Source organism: Mustela erminea, chromosome 11 (assembly GCF_009829155.1).
Source record: "Mustela erminea isolate mMusErm1 chromosome 11, mMusErm1.Pri, whole genome shotgun sequence".
Classification (NCBI taxonomy): domain Eukaryota; kingdom Metazoa; phylum Chordata; class Mammalia; order Carnivora; family Mustelidae; genus Mustela; species Mustela erminea.
This window is the reverse complement of record NC_045624.1, coordinates 42,053,524-42,068,627: the sequence shown is the minus strand read 5'-3', so window position 1 is coordinate 42,068,627 and position 15,104 is coordinate 42,053,524. Positions and strand designations below refer to the sequence as shown.

Below are 15,104 nucleotides of genomic sequence, written 5' to 3'. Positions count from 1 at the left end.
ATGCAGGGAGAACGATTGTATGGAACGAACATTTGTTGAGTGACTTACCTACATGTGCCAAGCGCTTTAACACACTACCTTACTAATCCTCATCAGGACACTGTCAAATAGGTAATGTGAGTTCTAATTTCCAGGTGAAGAGACTGAAGTTCAGTCCTATAACATGACCGAGCTGAATTAGCACAGTGCCTGGCATATAGTAAGTACTCAATAAATATTGTTCAAATGGATGGTAGGTGATCCACCTGGTAAATAGAAGTGCCAGGATTTAAAATTAGACTCATCTAGTTACAAAGCTCACACTATTTCCATCAAAGTACACTGCCTTCTGTGTGAGATGATGCAGAGTTGTTTTTAAACGGCTAAGAAAGATCACTGCCTGTGTAAACACGGTTGATAAATTCAGGGACCTGTGATTTCTACCTTCATATTGGAATTATTTCAATGTCAAAATGTATGCTTGGTAAAGGATGAGAAAATATAGAAAACACACAGAGGATCTTCAAGTGCTTTTTTAATTTTCAAATATACATAGTACATGAAAGTAACACAATCCATAGTAGTACATTTTATCTGTATGGGACATTTAACTAGTTAATACTATTCTTCCCTTTCTGTTGTTGAGTTACAACTTTTAAAAAAATAGCTTTTATGACAACACCATCAAAAATGTGTTAATTTTATGAATATTAGGTTTTATATTTTTTCTTTTGTTGCCCCACACACCAAAACAAATTATTTGAAAATGCTTAAATAAGTAAAATGTGGCATGCTTTCTTAGCTTGCTTTGCATCCTGTGTTTAAAATACTTTATGACTATAAAAGTTGAAAATAATTTTATTGGTTTTCCTATGTCAATCCACATAAGTATACTTTTATATTTTATTAGCTAATACAGCTCTTTTAAAAACTTCTACCAACTTCTTTAAAATATTTCCTATGAAAATATCATCCAAAATGTATTTTATTTTTATGAATATTAGATGTTAATTCTCCTTTCCTTCTTTGCCCCATACTTAGGCCCAAATAAGTTATTTGAAAATACTGATGAAATGGGGCATGCTTTCTTAGATGTTTTGTATCCTGTATTAAAATATTTTACAATTACAAAAGTTGAAAAATAATTTTATCAGCTTTCTTAAATATAATCTCCTACCTCCCATACATGAACTAACCTATAGAACTAAGTAATTTTGTTAGTCCAAATGCAGAGGGCCAAGAACATAAGGGAATTACAAAAACTCCAAGATGACTAATTTAAAGCAGATATCAAAAGACTACAGATGTAGCATATTTACTGTCTCTCAAGCAGTTCTCTGCTTGAGTGTTTATCTTTGTTTTCTAGTGTTTATCTTTGCATTCGGCAGTATCTTCAAGATAATTATTCCCCACTCTCAAAGCATTACTGTTGCACAGGTTTCATATTGGAGGAGAAGATATATAAAACATCAATTTCCTTATCCAAAACCAAAAATAAATGAGGATTTAGAAATATGTTATTACAAAGATGGTGATCAGAAAGACTATGTCCACCGAATTACAGGGCTGTGGAGATGAAAAATGCCTTTGCTTCATTCAGGATCTAGGACCTTAAAAATGATAAACTTAGCTGGAGTTTCTTTTCTGCTTATGTTTTAACCCCCAAATGTGGTCTTGTACCATAGCAGTTTTTATTTTACTTGAATGTTAAAGGAAAAATCACTGGATTATAAAGACAGATTAATAACCTGCTGAACCTCAGCTGGGAACTAATCAATAGAAAATACTTATTTGGTTGGGTAAATACATTTCAAGACATTTAAAACATTACTAAATAAGTGTTTTTAAAAATATTTAACTTACTTGAAATAATAAAAAACTATTAAAAGCTAGTAAAGATCTTTCCCGAGGGTTAATAAAAGCAAAAACCACCTTAATAGACACGTGGTTACACACAAATTTCCTCACAGAGGTAAAGAAGTTGTGATTAGTATCAGGATTTTAAGGAAGTGTCATTTCAGAAACTGCATTAATCTATTTTAAGTGGTTTCAAGAGTCTGAGCTGGTGCATGCTGGTACTAGAGAAAATCTGAAGCATCTAGTTGGGTACAAAAGGACTGACATTTACCTTTAAATTATTAAATGTCTTGATCTTTTTTTCGTTACAACTTCTAGGATGGACATTTGTTTATGCAATATGAAATGATTTAATCATTTAAATAACAAGCTTTAAAAGGCTGACATTCAATGGAAACCAATGAAATAATTTACCTTTTGGTAATCAAAATAACCTGAGATCATTTTTAATATCTTCTTTTTAAGGACCCCTTGTTAAAGCTTGTGATTTTTATTAATGCAAATAAGGCAAAGTGATTGTTTTCTACACACTTGTTTTCACCACAGTGTGGTGGGTTTTGTTCTCAGTTAACCTTTAATACTCTGTACATACTATTCTGAAATACTGTGGTGAAGTAAGGCCTCCCATCCTTGAGCAAGACACTACATAAGGGAGGATTAGCTGTATTGGAAGGGTCTTCCACATCCCAAATTTCCAGCATACTGCAACCAGGCCTGAAAAAAAAAAAAAGGCACATATATATATCCATATTAAAAATGTTGTCATATGCAAGAAAAATATATAAATTATAAAGTAGCTCTAAGATCTTTGGAGACTCTTTTTTTTTTTTTAAGATTTTATTTATTTGAGAGAGAGACATTTTAGAGAGATATGGAGAGAGAGCATGAGTGGGGAGGAAAGGGAGAATCTTAGCAGGGAACTTGACACAGGGCTCCATCCCAGGACACAGGGATCATGAACTGAGCTGAAGGCAGATGCTTAACTGACTGGGCCACCCAGGCGCCCTGAGACTAATTTATTTAATAAAGATTATAAAGCATCATTTCAAAAAATGTAAGTTCAACATTTAAGGATAAAAATGAAATTAAATATGTTGTATTTTCATGTTCCACTTAACCAAATAACAAGCATATTATTAAACTTAACAGTAAAAGTCCAATATACATTCAGAAATACATATTTAAAAATTTATTTTCAAAATGAAATATGAATAAATATATTTTCTACATCGTATCACCATCCAAACATAAGGCTCATGAGTAGCAGGAGACAGTTTAAAGGAAAGCTAATCTAATTCCTGATGAATTTCCCATTTTTGAGTTTCATCTGACTTAGATCAGCATGAAAACATATAGTCCCAGGTAACAAAGGAAAGCTCTTGTTGGCCAGATTTGTTCTTCTCTACCTTTTCCTATTTTGGGTGGCTTTATAATTGGACTGACTGGGATACTAGTTCTCACTAGGGAATAACCCTGCATGAGAGGCAGGCAGTAAAGGGAAGAAATAAGGCCAAACTGGCTATTATTTTTTAACAGCTATATTGAGGAAATATTTATGTACAATAAAATGCACTCATTTATGAGTAAAGTTTGATAAATATGGACAACTGTGTATAGGTCTGTGAGCACTTCCATAATCATAATATAGAAAATTCCCGGCACTGAAATAATTTCCCTTGAACCCCTCTGCAGTGGGTCCCCTAGCTCCAGCTTAGCCCAGGCAAACACTGATCTCCTTTCTGCAATATAGTTTTGCCTTCTCTAGAATATTCCAGATATTTATATTCACTGCAGCTTTCATATGTTATTCACAAAACAATTCTATCCCTTTTCCTTCCATCGATACATGTATCTGTATTTAAAATGCATGTCTTCAAGGGGACACATAGTTGGGTTTTGCTTTTGTATTCCGTCTACCAAACTTTGTCTTTTGATTAGAGTGTTTTGTCCCAATTCATATTTGTGATTACTGATATTGATTTAGGCTTTTTTCCCTTGTTTTCTATTTGTTTCATCTATTTTTTAAATGTCTGTTTCTCTTTCTTTTATGTCAAGCAAAAAGTTTTACTTTATCATCCATTTCATTCATTGGTTTATGCATTTTTTTTGCCTGTGTGTGTGTGTTTGCTCTAGATATTGAAACAGGCATCTTCAACGTATCACAGTTACTTAACATTAAACTTGGATTATTTCCAGAAAATTATACATTTTATTTTTGTTTACTCCCCTTGCTTGTGCTATTGCTGTCATCTATATATGACTTACATTATAAAATCAAAAATATAATGGTATTATCTTTGCTTTAACTAGTCATAAGGTTTTAAAAGATTTTCAAAGAAGAAAAAATATATATATACATAGTGATTAATATCTATCCACATTTTTAACATTTCCAGCACATTTTAGTATATCCTGTATTTCTGAATTTGGAATTATCATTTCAATGTCAGTTGACATCTACTTATGAAAAGCCAGATGTTTATCGTATCGTTCTTCTCTTGCTTCTTTCAAGATTTTCTCTTTTCTCCTTGTTTTTCACCAGTTTGACTATGATATTCCATGATGTGGATTTCCTTGGGTTTATCCTAGCTGCATTTGTTAACCTTAATTGGATTTTTAAGTTAATGGCTTTCAACAAACAAAAAATTTTTGGCCAAGATTTCTTCAGGTATTATTGTCCTCCCATTTTTCTTTTCTTTCATTCTTTCTGGTATTTCTGGTATTTCTTTCTGGTATTTCATAACCCACGTGTTGAACTATTTAATAACACACAGGTCTCTATGGCTTTTGCTATTCTTCTTCAATCTTTTTGATTCCTGTTCTTTGGATTGTACTTTTTTTCCTTTTCTTTTTTTTTTTTTTTAAGATTTTATTTGTTCATTTGACAGAGAGATCACAAGCAGGCAGAGAGAGAGAGGAGGAAACAGGCTCCCTGCTGAGCAGAGAGCCGGATTCAGGGCTCGATCCCAGGACCCTGAGATCATGACCTGAGCCGAAGGCAGAGGCTTTAACCCACTGAGCCACCCAGGCGCCCCTGGATTATACTTTTTCTTTACTTACCTTCAAGTCGTTGATCTTTTTTCTGTTGTTACATCAAATCTCTTGAGAACTTTTAAAGAACTGTCATTCATTTATTATAATTTTCAATTCTAGAGTTTCCATTTTTCTGGGGAGGGTGTTCACTGTTAAGAATCGTATCTTGTCCCTTACTGATATCATGTCTTCAATTCTTTGAACATGTTTTCCTTAATTCCTTGAATATAATCATAACAGCAGCTTTGCAGTCTTTCCCTGCTCAGTCCAACATCTCAACCTATTTGAATCAGTTTCTACTAACTTTTTTCTGGAGTATTGGAAAATATTTTTTTTTTAATGGATTCCAAATATAAAAAAAAATTTTTTCACAGGTCTGGTAATTTGGGGTTGGAAACTGAACACTAGAGAAAACAGCTGGTAGTGAGTCTGGAATCTGTTTTGTTCTTCTGATGACTGTTACTTTCTTGTTCCTGTTCTGGTAGGCAGTTAACTTGTCTGGATCTCCTATTTTATGCAGCAGCTATCTCCACTCAGTTTTTTTTAGGTTCCAGCTACTTCTTTTTTTTTTTTTTAATTTCTTTTCAGCGTAACAGTATTCATTGTTTTTGCACCACACCCAGTGCTCCATGCAATCCATGCCCTCTATAATACCCACCACCTGTTTCCCCCACCTCTCCCCCCACCCCGCCCCTTCAAAACCCTCAGGTTGTTTTTCAGAGTCCATAGTCTCTCATGGTTCACCTCCCCTTCCAATTTCCCTCAACTCCCTTCTCCTCTCCATCTCCCCTTGTCCTCCATGATATTTGTTATGTTCCACAAATAAGTGAAACCATATGATGATTGACTCTCTCTGCTTGACTTATTTCACTCAGCATAATCTCTTCCAGTCCCATCCATGTTGCTACAAAAGTTGGGTATTCATCCTTTCTGATGGAGGCATAATACTCCGTAGTGTATATGGACCACATCTTCCTTATCCATTCGTCCACTGAAGGGCATCTTGGTTCTTTCCACAGTTTGGTGACCGTGGCCATTGCTGCTATAAACATTGGAGTACAGATGGCCCTTCTTTTCACGACATCTGTATCTTTGGGGTAAATACCCAGTAGTGCAATTGCAGGGTCATAGGGAAGCTCTATTTTTAATTTCTTGAGGAATCTCCACACTGTTCTCCAAAGTGGCTGCACTATCTTGCATTCCCACCAACAGTGTAAGAGGGTTCCCTTTTCTCCACATCCTCTCCAACACATGTTGTTTCCTGTCTTGCTAATTTTGGCCATTCTAACTGGTGTAAGATGGTATTTCAATGTGGTTTTAATTTGAATCTCCCTGATGGCTAGTGATGATGAACATTTTTTCATGTGTCTGATAACCATTTGCATGTCTTCATTGGAGAAGTGTCTGTTCATATCTTCTGCCCATTTTTTGATATGATTATCTGTTTTGTGTGTGTTGAGTTTGAGGAGTTCTTTATAGATCCTGGATATCAACGTTTTCTCTGTACTGTCATTTGCAAATATCTTCTCCCATTCCGTGGGTTGCCTCTTTGTTTTGTTGACTGTTTCCTTTGCTGTGCAGAAGCTTTTGATCTTGATGAAGTCCCAAAAGTTCATTTTTGCTTTTGTTTCCTTTGCCTTTGGAGACATATCTTGAAAGAAGTTGGTGTGGCTGATATCGAAGAGGTTACAGCCTATGTTCTCCTCTAGGATTCTGATGGATTCCTGTCTCACGTTGAGGTATTTTATCCATTTTGAGTTTATCTTTGTGTACGGTGTAAGAGAATGGTCGAGTTTCATTCTTCTACATAAAGCTGCCGAGTTTTCCCAGCACCATTTATTGAAGAGACTGTCTTTTTTCCGCTCTATATTTTTTCCTGTTTTGTCGAAGATTGTTTACCCATAGAGTTGAGGGTCCATATCTGGGCTCTCTACTCTGTTCACTGGTCTATGTGTCTATTTTTATGCCAGTACCATGCTGTCTTGGTGATCAGAGCTTTGTAGTAAAGCTTGAAATCAGGTAATGTGATGACCAGCTACTTCTTTCTTTTAGCCCTGGGGTTTTTCTTGTGTTTTTATCAGCCAAGGATTTAGGCAGAGTTATATTTGGAAACCCATCTTCCTATATTTCCTTTACTTTTGGGGGTCCTCTCAGAATGTGTAGTTACTTTGTTATCCTTTATTTCTGCCCTTCTTTTTTTTTTTAAGATTTTAATTTATGTATTTGAGAGAGAGAGAATGAGAAAGATCATGAGATGGGGGAGGGTCAGAGGGAGAAGCAGAGTGAGCAGGGAGCCAGATACAGAAATCGATCCCAGGACCCCAGGATCATGACCCAAGCCAAAGGCTGTTGCTTGACAGACTGAGCCACCTAGCCATCCCTGCCCTGACACCTTAAACAAGTAATGACTCTGCTTTCTGCTTCCTAGGGTGTGTGAAATTTGGGAAATGTACATGGTCAAAAGCAACAGGGAATTTTCAAGTCTCACCAGGAGTTCTCTTTCAAGGACAGACATCTTGGGGCACCTGGTGGCTCAGTTGGTTAAGTCACCAACACTTGGTTTCTGCTTAGCTCATGGTCTCTGGGTTGTAAGATCAAACCCCATGTCGGGCTCTGTGCTCAGAGTCTGCTTGAGAGTCTCTCCCTCTCCTTCCTCTTCTACCCCTATCACTACTCATATTCTCTCTAAAATATATAAATAAAACATTTTTTAAAAATAAAAATAAATAAAATAAATAAAGAGGACAGACATCTTGCTCTAGTTTCCACCTACCCATTTCCCAAGTTCCCAGGGGATTCTCACAAGCATGTGTAGAATAAGTTTAAGGCAGAATTTATATTTCAGATTTTAGGTTTTGGTCTTTCTGTACTGCTGTTGCTTCTAAAACGTCCCCTTCAAATATCCAGCTGCTTTGGTACTCACAGCTCATCTGTCACCATCTGTCCCCTCAAGCCAGTAGGCTGTGATTTTCTGCTATACTAGAAGCAGGGATGGGGTGGTTTATGAAGTATTCATAGGCAAGAAGGTCCCAAATTCAGAGAAGTCCTTCAAGAGCAAATGTTTCTCAAGTTTCTCCCTGCTTTTGTGTCACTTCCCAGAGACTTCAAGTAGTTGTTTTTAATACCATTAAACCTAATTTTGGATGCATCCTATTAATTGAACTATATGCACACTGGAACTATGTCCTTGCTTTAAGTTGTGCCATAGTAACTCTTTTCTTTTTAAAAAGATTTTATTTATTTACTTGACGGAGAGAGAGAGATCACAAGCAGGCAGAGAGGCAGGCAGAGAGAGAGAGGGAAGCAGGGAGCCTGATGCGGGGCTCTATCCCAGGACCTTAAGACTGTGACCTGAGCCAAAGGCAGAGGCTTACCCCACTGAGCCACCCAGGCACCCCATGCCAAAGAAACTCTTAAGACATGGTTCCAATTCACATGAGTCTCAAGATGACACTGAGCTCCATGAAACCATGCAAAGCAAAATGTAATTTTGACATGCTCAAGTTTCGGCTAATATAGTACCAGACAAAGTGAAGAGTACCTATGTTCTAATAACTATAATCTCTGGGAACAATAGGTCAACCTCTTCTTGCCAATACTAACTGAACTCCCTCAAAAACTCATTTCTTATGGGTCCTATGTTCAATTCCTTTGGGATTTGACAGACCAATAACTCCTAAATTCAGTTTGTCCATACTATAAAATCAAATTAGCACTGTTCGGGACGCCTGGGTGGCTCAGTTGGTTGGACGACTGCCTTCAGCTCAGGTCATGATCCCGGAGTCCCGGGATCGAGTCCCGCATCAGGCTCCCAGCTCCGTGGGGAGTCTGCTTCTCCCTCTGACCTTCTCCTCGCTCATGCTCTCTCTCACTGTCTCTCTCTCAAAAAAAAAAAAAAAAAAATCTTAAAAAAAAAAATTAGCACTGTTCATTATTTCCTTTAAATGTCAGATAGCATTAGGCTTTTAGGTAAAGGATATGTAATACTTAATAGAACAGAGTTGTAAAGAAAAGCAGAACAAGTCAATTTTGTAAAAAGAACTGCCTTGAGAGAAATTTGCTATTCCTTCTTTAGAACTTATTCCTGGTGTCTCAGAAGGCTACTAGTGATAGCTGAAGAATGTCTTTCTACATCCCAGAATTTTAGAAGACTTCTTTGCATAAATATTTACTTGTATATTTAGAGTAACTTTTTATTAGGATACAATTACAGGAGGAAAAATGCACAGATCTTAGTGTACAATTCCATGAGTTTTGACAAGTGTGTACACTCATATAAAAAATAGGGCAATCAAGATAATGAACACTATCATTATTCTATGAAAAAGAAAAAAGTTCTTGAATCCCTTTCTAGAGGATCTTTCCTCCATCACCACAGCCAACCGCTATTCTGATTTCTGTTCCCAATTAGCCTTGCATATTTTAAACTTCATAGAATGGAATCACATAGTATGTCCTCTTCTGTGTTTGTTTTCTTTCATTCAGCATGTTTTTGTGGTTCATCCTTTTTTCACAAATCAGTATTTTGTTCCTTTTTATTGCTAAGTAACATTCCATTGTATGAATATACTATATATAATTTGTTTATTCATTTTTCTCTTGATCTTTGGGTTGTTTCTGCTTTGAGATATTATGAATGAAGATGCTATAACATCTGTTTTTTTTAAAGATTTTATTTATTTATTTGACAGAGAGAGATCACAAGTAGGCAGAGAGAGAGGAAAGGAAGCAGGCTCTCTGCTGAGCAGAGAGCCCGATGCGGGACTCGATCCCAGGACCCTGAGATCATGACCTGAGCCGAAGGCAGCGGCTTAACCCACTGAGCCAAAATTCCACAAGGAGTAGAACTCCTGAGTAATAAGGCAAATATATGCTTAAATTTTTGTTAGAAACCTCCAAATACTTCTCCAAAGTGGTTGTATCATTTTTACTCCCATTAGCAATTTAAGAGATTTCTAGTTAATCTACATCCTTGCCAATATCTGGTATTTTAGTTTTTAAGATTTTATCTGTTCTAGAGTATATGTAATAGTATCTCTTTGTGGTTTTAATCTGCATATCACTGAATGCTGACAGTATTGAACATCTTTTGATGTATTTACTAGTCATCACATTTTCGTTCATGAAGTATGTCTGTCCAAGTTTTTGTCTGTTTTCAATTGTATTGTCAATTTATTATTAATTTGTAAAATCTCATGTAAAAAATATATATCTCTTTTATCAGATACCTACTTTACAAATATTTGCTTCCGGTTTGTGGATTCTCTTTTTATTTCCTTAATATCTTTTGAGGAAAAGATTTCAATTTTGATGGTATTTTAAGTAAAATACCAGGACTTTATTTGATTTTTTTTTAATGGTTAGTGTTCTGTGTTCCAAGAAATCTTTTAATTTTAGCTTTTACATTTAGTGCTATAATCCATGTCAAGTTAATTTTTCGTTTATGTTGTAGTATGGGTCATGGCTCACTTTTTCTTCTCTACAGATATCCAGTTAGATCAGCAACATTGTTGAAAACATGTCTTTTTGCATTCAAGTAAAAAAACATTATTTTTCAATTTCCTTTGTAGTTTTTTCTTTGACCCATAAGTTATCCATAAATTTACGGCCTAATTTCCAAACATGTATGGATTTACCAGATATCCATATTTAGTAGATTTCTAATTATTAATTTTTAATTTTATTCTCTCTGATATCAATCTTTTAAACATACTGAAGCCATTTTTATGGCCCAGCATATGTTTTCCCTTGTGCCCTTTAAAAGAATGTGTATTCTGCAGAATGTATTTTCCTATACTGGTCTATAAAAGTAATTAGGTCAGATTATTTGATACTGTTTGATGTTTCTATCTTTTAATCCTTACACTCTTTTTATTGAATTCTCTCAGTAATGAAAGGGAAGTTAACATTTCCAACTATCATTGAAAATTTGCTTATTTTTCTTTATATTCTATACATTTTTAATTTAATTTTAATTAAAAGAGCTCTGAAGTTGTTTAGATATACACATTTTAGAACTGTTATATATTTTTGATGAGTTAATCCTTTCGTCATTATAAAATGTTCATCTTTTTGTGGTACTATGCCTTGCTTCGAAGTCTACGTTGTCTTATTAAATTTTAAATTAATGTGATGTGCACATGCATCAACATTATGATGTTCCAGCTTCTTCTTTTACAAGATGTCATTTCTTCCTAGATATATTAGGTATTAAAATTAGCTACTAAAACTTATGAACTTCACTTTTCCAAAATGTTTTATGGTAATGCCTAATTATCTATATGAGAAATGAAAATTCTTAATGTTAGACCTAATACAACTAGGGACCTCTTAAGTCAAGGAATCTAAAAGAAGGTCTCAAGATATCCGTTAACCATTTTAGAATTTTGTGATTTTTAGAAATTGAAAATTCAGAAGTTAAAGATTATACTTAGTAATGTTTCACTTACTATATCTTCTTGAGTTATCAAAAACTTTTCTTATAGTTCTTATAAATTCAATGTTATCCAGTTGTAGTAAAAGAATGTTAATGTCTCACACTACTTACTGTAAACTCAAATATGTATTTCATACATCTAATAAAAACTATGATAAAAATTTGAAAAACTATGAAGGAAAGCAATGCTTAAGATGTTAAAATAAAAAAAATCAGGAAGCTAAGATACACTACAGTTTCTTGAAATTAGATTCTACTGAAATGATATTTATTTTCCTACATGAAACAATTTTAAATAAAATACCAGGATAGTACTTTAATAGAATTAATTTAGAATAAAAATTCTTTTTTTCAGTATTTTTAAAATTAACATATAATGTATTATTTGTTTCAGGGACACAGGTGTCTGTGAATCATCAGTCTTACACAATTCACAGCACTCACCATAGCACATAACCTCCCCATTGTTCATCATTCAGCCACCCCTCCAGCAACCCTCAGTTTGTTTCCTGAGATTAAGAGTCTCTTAACGTTAAGTTTGTCTCCCTCCCCAATTCCATCTTAAAGAATCACAACTACTGTAATAAGGTAAAACGGTTGTTGCTTAAAGATATTCCATACCATACAGCATAGGACTCATACTCACTTAGTTCTCACAACACACCATGCCTCTTCTAAAATGTAATAATTCACATGTAACTCCAACAATTTATCTCTCACTTCTTTTGCAGATTTTCGACTATATGTGGAATAAACTATTTTTGTCCGAGCCCTTTACATTCAAAACACAATTAAATATTTTTTAATAAGTTAGAATAGAATGGACTGAAACAATTCTGCTAGTAAATGAAAATCTCAACACTCACTGGGTGGAACACTCATATATATGACCTCAAGCAGCATGAACTGGTTTGGGGACAGCACAGATTATTTTTGGGTAGCAGTTTCCACTTTCCTGCTTTTATTTTGCATATGCTAAAACTTACAGTGGTTTGAATTTTGTAGGTACTGCTTGTTAGTTTTTACCAGAACAAACATCAAGTGGCTTAGAGACTACAAAGTTCAGGATATAAATTTGCTTTGCATATGCATAAAGTAATTAATCTGCTCACGGAACACATTCGAATAGAGGTGAACAGAGTGAAAACAGATTTTGGTAGATAATTTCACCTACTGAAATTATCTGAAAAGCATATGAATTGAAGTTGAAATATAACAAATCATATATTCAGACAGAGGGCATCTAGTGTAGCAGTGAGGAAGCTTGACAAACAGGATCAGTCACCAAAATATGGTACAACAGATAATTTGGCCCCCAAATAGAGGAGTTTTTATGACATCCTGAATAATTACCATTTATGCATTGGGTATTTCTTTTTTAACTTACTGAAGTTCAATGAGTTAACATAGAGTGTATCATGAGCTTCAGATGTAGCTTTCAGTTATTCATCTGTAGCATATAACACCCAGTGCTCACTATACATCATGTGCTTTCCTTAATGTCCATCACCCAGTTATTGATCTGCCCACCCCGCATTGGACATTTCTCAAAATTTCAAGCATATAGGATGTACAATGTCCAAAACCAGACATCAAACTTTAAATGATTTAAAATGTTAACTCTAAAAATAGGCCAAAGATGCATTAACAGGAAAAGATTACATTGACAATGACTAACATGATTAAAATAATGCAGTGTTTCATAACTAGCTAACCAAAAACACCCTAAATTTTCATAAAATCATGTAATATAGCAAATTTCATGTACTTTTCTATTAGAAAAGGCTAGTTGTAGGCCATTGGTAAAATAGAGAATGGTTTCTTAAATCAGTCAGAGGGGCTTGTGGGGTTCAGAGCAGGGGCTGGCAAACTATAGCCATGGGTTAGAACCATCCCATCTCCTAGTATTAGTACTTAGCAGTTCTACTGGAACAAATAGAATAACATACAGGTTAGTCATAAATACATGATATTTTCATTTTGAGAAAAATTAGCATGTCTGGTTAAAACATTCAATCATTTGCCAACCTCAAGTCTGCATCCTCGTAATGTGGGTGATTCACAATGGGGTGCAGGGTAGACAGCTTGACACTGGCCATTGTAGGCATGGCACCTGCAAAAACAGCATCTGAAAAACAAGGACATTTTCCCTAATGACATATTTTAAAGAACACCAAAGATCAGTACTTATCTATAATATTTGAACCCAAATTAAGAAAGATGAAATACATTTAAATAATAACTATTGGCATTATTCTTTTTCTTTGCTCAATATTGTCTGCTATTATAATAGCCAACTTTGTTATCTCTGTGCCAGGAACTGTGTTAAATAAGTTAACAACTTATTTACAACTTAAACAACTTAATTTGCCGAACTTTATGAAGTGGGTTCTATGTTATTCTTATTTTGTAAATTAGAAAACTGAGAACCAACAAAGATAATTGACTTGTCAAGTCTATACACCTAGGTGGAACCAGAGCCCACACTCAGGCACTTTACTACAACTTCCTGCCATGTTCAAGCTCAATGTAAAAGACAACGCTACAAAAACACATAGGACCAGAAAGAATTACAAAACTTTATACTTGTTCCGATAATTTAAAATGCCAAGAACTGAGAGACTGTTACAAAAGGCAAGTCTCATGCTGTATGTGTTAAGATGAAACTGTGAGCTGTAGTTTCTTGGAAGTCAAAAATGTTTACTTACCTCCTGATAATTCTATATAATAAATTATTAAATAATTTTGAAGGTTGTCATTTTTAATCAATATAATAAAATCACTAACAAGGCATGTTATTCAGATCTACTGTAAATAGCTGAATGTTTACTTGCAAATCTAACTAAATATTCTAAATGTAACTTTAAGAGAGTATCATTACATATGACTTAAATTTGAAGATACATAAGTCAATCAATGTATATGTATTATCACAAGATTCAATAATTAATGATGGAAAGTCCTTAGGCTAGAGCAGTGGTTCTCAACCAGATGTGATTTTATTTTCTAGGGATATATATTTCTGGAGACATTTTTGATTGGCACACTGTGGGGAGAGAGGTATTGTGGGCAACTTGTGGGTTGAGGAAAGGTATGTTGCAAAATATTCTTCAATGCACAGGCCAGTCCCTAATGTCAATAGTGCCAAGACTGAGCAAATGTGAGTTAGAGGAACCCAAAGCCCAGGGACACAGTTATCAGAAAAAAGGTAGGGGAGTCTGTCCAGCAACAGCTGAAATCACTGAAGAGAAAACAACTATGGCATAAAGAGGGGCAGAAATACTCTGCAAAGTCTTAATTCTTGTTGGTGAGATAAATATGAAATAGTCTTGGACAAGATTATGGATTACTTATAGAAAATACTGTAGAACACACTTATTCTCTGGAAAGGTTTTTTAAAAATTGAAATATGTCTGGTTGAGGTGATTTTGGATAAAGATAGGGAAAAAAGTAAGCTAAAAATATTTTGGAGTCTTTTTGAAATAATTTAGTGAAGAAAATGGAGTATATGAGATTTTAACTCTTCTGTGCACAAATGGTTTTACAAAGTTGGAAGAGAGAGTCAGCACTGACTGAAGTGATAGAAAGGGCACTGTTGACCTCCCCATGGTCAAAAAAGTATCTTCTCCAATGTCTGTTCACAAGGTGTGAAGATTTGTTATTGAACAATTACTTGTCATTGTTAGGGTTAAAATATGAAAATGATCTAAGCATTATAGTACATATCTAAGAACAACCATTAATTCCTCATGTTAATTAAAATTCTTGGCAGTTATCGAGGAGGCAGCTAAAGAGGGCA

General features: G+C 34.7%; 1 protein-coding gene across 1 annotated transcript in view; it reads right to left on the bottom strand.

Annotated features, from left to right (window-relative positions):
• Positions 1 to 931: 931 nt before the first annotated feature.
• DPY19L2 (dpy-19 like 2) overlaps positions 932 to 15,104 on the bottom strand; it is a 99,409-nt gene continuing 85,236 nt past the window's right edge. The window contains exons 20-22 of the mRNA XM_032304163.1: positions 13,334 to 13,433; positions 11,952 to 12,077; positions 932 to 2,550 (exon numbers count right to left, since the gene is read on the bottom strand). Of these exons, the coding sequence (XP_032160054.1) occupies positions 2,400 to 2,550; positions 11,952 to 12,077; positions 13,334 to 13,433 (377 nt within the window). The 3' untranslated portion in view covers positions 932 to 2,399. The remainder of the gene's footprint in view (positions 2,551 to 11,951; positions 12,078 to 13,333; positions 13,434 to 15,104) is intronic.